The sequence below is a fragment of the Haplochromis burtoni genome, unplaced genomic scaffold, assembly GCF_018398535.1.
Source record: "Haplochromis burtoni strain Fernald_Lab_line unplaced genomic scaffold, NCSU_Asbu1 Contig_3711, whole genome shotgun sequence".
Taxonomy (NCBI): Eukaryota; Metazoa; Chordata; class Actinopteri; order Cichliformes; family Cichlidae; genus Haplochromis; species Haplochromis burtoni.
The window spans coordinates 1011-5185 of record NW_024586072.1 but is presented as its reverse complement, the minus strand read 5'-3'; the positions used below and the strand labels follow the sequence as shown (position 1 = coordinate 5185).

Sequence of the window (4175 nt, the reverse complement as noted above, 5' to 3'; positions counted from 1 at the left end):
CACCTGCAAATGCGTTGAAGTAGAAACTGGTTTTGTTTTACTGTTCAATTTACTAAAAATTCAGAATCAGTGTGTTTTTAATGCAACCCTTAAACTGCCTTTCAACTGAACTGAAATTTAAAACTTCCACTGGCTGTCTGTTAGTGAAACACTGCATTTGATGAAGCTGTAATGTAAGTGAGCCAAAGAAAGACTTACTTTAAAAAAAAAACACTTAAAGGAGTTAAAGATTATTGTAAACAAGTAATCAAGGAAAATCATTACCACAAAAAAAAAAAAATTCTCACCTTAAAATACTTGTGGTTCCTGTTCTGACTGTTAACACATAGCTGAGTAATTCTTTGCCGTTCTTTGCCATATCATTGTGATGTTGTTTATTCTATTACTCTTGTTCTCTTCTGCTTGTTTTCTTTTTTCTTTCTCAGCAGGTGATCCAGGTGACTGATATATGCATTTTTTTTCTTTTTCTCTTTTTTTTTCTGCCTGTTCTGTTGGTTTTTGGTTTTTGCCCTTCTCCCCCGTCCCTCTTCTCAGCTGTTTCTCTTTCCCTCTTTCTTTCTCCCCTTCTTTCCCCCAGTCAAGTCTGTCCCGTATTCAGTAAGTGAAAATAAAATAAACAATAAAAGGTGAATCAAATGGACCATTATGGCAAGGCTGGGATGGTCCATTTGGTAAAGTAAATCCGTTGGGCATCTTTCTTTGCCTTTAGACAACAATTCTGATGGCAAAAGAGCCAAACGGGACAGGCAAAAAAAAAAAAGAGCAAGAGCCATGTTAATGGTTTCCTTGTCACAGAAAAAACACTTCAATATCAAAAGTAGCACAATATGCAAGAAAACTGCTCCCACTAAAGGTGGAAACAGCAAACTTTTTCACCACAGATTACAACCAGGCTTTACTTACTTTCAGCAGCTGGATGACAAGGCTGACTCAAGATAAGATTTACAAGGTTAAGTTACTGTTGTTACTGTTAAGCTTAAACATGTTAAGCAGTTCATACTTTATACTATACTTATAATTTCCAAGGAAAGCACCACATACACTGCTTTTACGCTTTGACTTATACTGTGTCACAACTTTCACATTTTAATTAACCATTGCTGCTTCTGGCACTTTTTCCATCAGCTTCCTTTGTGCCGAAGTGATTAAAATACTGATAACCCGAACATGTTTGTACATGCACGTTTCACCCACATATTACCCTAAAGGCTGCATGACCTGACCTATTCTTACCATTAGTCACTATCAGCAAAGGAAGTACAGAATTGAGACACAGTGTAGAGTCCTAAGTTCCTGAGTTGCTGAAATAAGGCGTGTTGCATTGAAAAGCAATATCCAGCACTGATTTTGTAATCCTGGAGGGTTTTTTAAATATGATGTAAGTGACACAAGATAATGACGTGTAACAAATACAACAATGTAATATGTATTACAATATATAATTTATTACATAACAAAAACATATTTTCTGGTTTGGGTATATACAAAGTACAGAACACTGTGAAACATCCCTCTAAAGATGACAACATATAAAAATATAATTGTTAAGATTTTTGTGCGTATTAAAGAGCTGTAATGTAACATGAATAACAAGAGTGATAAAAGCAGTGTTGTATGTCGGACAAGTTTCAGTTCCAAGGAATCAGGATCCAGTAGCGGCATGTTTTACCTGCTGTAGAGGCGGGTAAAGGGAGCTGCCATCTTACTCAGCACCACATGATAGGCCTGTCGAAACTGGCGGTTCATGATGGCATACAGCACAGGGTTAATGCAGCTGTTGAGCCAGGTGAGATTGGCACAGAACATGTGCAATACCTGTGGGGCGCGGTTCTGTTTGTCGGCTATGTTCAGCAACAGAAATGGGACAAAGCAGAACACAAAACAGAGGAAAACAGTGAAGCACATCCGTGTCACACGCTTGAATTCACTGTCGTCCCCTGAGGTTGCAGAATGCGATGAGTGAGCTGTTTTAGCAGGTGTGGTTGTAGGTGGTTTTTCGATGATATCAGTGGAAGGCTTCTGTGCTGCTGATGAATTTAATGCTGTGTCATTGCTTGTGGTGAAAAAGGAAGACTTTTCACAGGTCACATTTTGATTTTTCACATCCATGTTTTGGGATATTTCATGGCTGCTCAGATCAGAGTTGCTTGTCTTTATGCCGCTCTCCACACCGCTGTCGTCGGTCCCTTGAACTGAAGATGCTGGTTTTGTCTTGGATGACCGGCGGCTGAGTCTGTAGCGGAGCAGAGCCTGTGATGCAGTCTGAACTTTTTTGTAAATGAGCAGGTAGAATGCACCAACAAAGCCCAGACCAATAAAAAAATAAAAAAATAGCAGGATGGTGGTGTAAGGACGACCCTCAGTACGATGGAAGCTGCATGTGCACACCTGTGGCACAAACACATAGACAGACCAGAGTGGACCAAAGCTGACCAGGCCGAGCGCCCACGCAAAGATGATGAGTAAAGTAAGACCGTGGTTAGAAAAAACACGGTCAAACACAGCTCTCTTTGCGACCAGGAGATATCTGCCCACTGCTACCAGGCAGAGGGTAATGATGGAGACAGAGTTGGAGAGGAAGAGGAGCAGGCCGAAGATTCTGCACCACAGATGACCACTGCGCCACCTGAGGTGTAGATAGGAGTCGACGGAGATGGGCTGCAGGATGGTGCAGTACAAGAGATCAGCTGCAGCCAGGTTGACAATGAGCACATTGAAGCGAGTCCTCAGACGTGGGTCTAAAGCGAAAGCCAGAACGGTCATCAGGTTCCCGACCGTACCCGTGATGGTTACAGCACATCCCCACAGCACAGCGAAGTACCGGTAGATTTCAACAGAAGGACTGTAGCAGGAGAAGACATCCTCGGTGTGGTTTGTTTGATTCATCATTATTCTGTCAACTAAACAGGAATCAAAACACTGGTTAATGTCTTTGCACTGTGCTTACTGAAAGTTAAAAGGGAAGCTACAGGTGGATTACACAGTTAACCACTTCCTTCTTTAGAAACATCGCTCATTTACTTTGTTGTGAAGAGCAGGAATAGAATAGAATTCAACTTTATTGTCATTGCACATGTCACAAGTACAAGGCAATGAAATGCAGTTGCTGAAATGCAGGAACACTTGATCAAAGATATTTTATGTGGTTATGTATAGCTCAGGGTCCACCCTGTTACAGGGCAAAAGAGCAAGTCGTTTACAACATGAAAACTTTGAGTTTCTGTTTTAGTTATTCATTTGTGTCACTGTGTGATTATATTTCTTGTGCTTTGATCTTTGTAGTTTTAGGCAAATCTTGCATTTAATGATCAATTAATTTAGTAAACATAATTTACTGCTGTGGCTGATTTAATCAAACGCTGTCACCTGAAAATGTCCACAGTGTTAACCAAAATGAAGTAGAAACTGGTTTTGTTTTCTGTTAGTCAAGTTCAGCTCACTTAATGCAACCCTTAAATTGCCTTTCAGCTGAACTCAAATTTAAAACTTCTACTTAGATGTTATGGCGGAAAAACTGCATTTAATTAAGCTAAAATGTAACTGATCCAAAAATAAGACTTAACATAAAAAAAACACTTCAGTAGTTAAAGATGATCATAAACAGTCATTACCAATAATCAAGGAAAATCATGAGAGAAGAAAAAAGTTCTCACCTTTAAATACTTGTGGTCCCCGTTCTGACTGTTAACATGTAGCCGAGTAATTCTTTGCAGTGCACCGCCACACTGAATGTTTCTCTTTCTGCTGATGCCACTGTGAGCATGTGTCTCCTCTGTGTTGCTTAAGTACTCGTTACACTGTGAAGTGATTTGAAGCAGGGAATTTCCACTGTCTAAATTTGGGAAGCAAGATTGAGTGTATTTTTCCATTTTCCTAATTTCTGATGTAATAATTAGATGTCCAAAAAAATTTCTCATCTATCTATGAGTTATGTGTGCATGGCATGAAATATTTTGATCATTATCACAGTATTTGCACAGTACTTCAATCAAAAGGTACTGCAATATTTTATGGATTACATTTTTATGCACAGCTGTCTGCTTTTAGAAGATCGATGTGGAGTTTAATGATCAGGTGAGTCGCTCCCTTGTCATTTCATGACAACTGAAACAGACAAAAGATGCTAAGAACCAAAAACAGGCAGCAAATGATGGTGACTTCAGTAAAGGCATGAC

The 4175-nt window shown here is 39.6% G+C and overlaps 1 protein-coding gene across 1 annotated transcript; it reads right to left on the bottom strand.

Moving 5' to 3' along the window:
- Nucleotides 1-761: 761 nt before the first annotated feature.
- LOC102313780 (G-protein coupled receptor 84) lies at nt 762-3842 on the bottom strand. Its single transcript, XM_005953322.3, has 2 exons — nt 3654-3842; nt 762-2900 (listed from the first exon to the last, which is right to left on the bottom strand). The coding sequence occupies exon 2, from the start codon at nt 2887-2889 to the stop codon at nt 1666-1668; it is 1224 nt and encodes a 407-aa protein (XP_005953384.1). The 5' UTR covers nt 2890-2900; nt 3654-3842; the 3' UTR covers nt 762-1665.
- Nucleotides 3843-4175: the final 333 nt, after the last annotated feature.

What these genes read in the sequence shown, in the direction of transcription:
- LOC102313780 (XM_005953322.3), bottom strand. Translation starts at nt 2,889, where the DNA reads ATGATGAATCAAACAAACCACACCGAGGATGTCTTCTCCTGCTACAGT.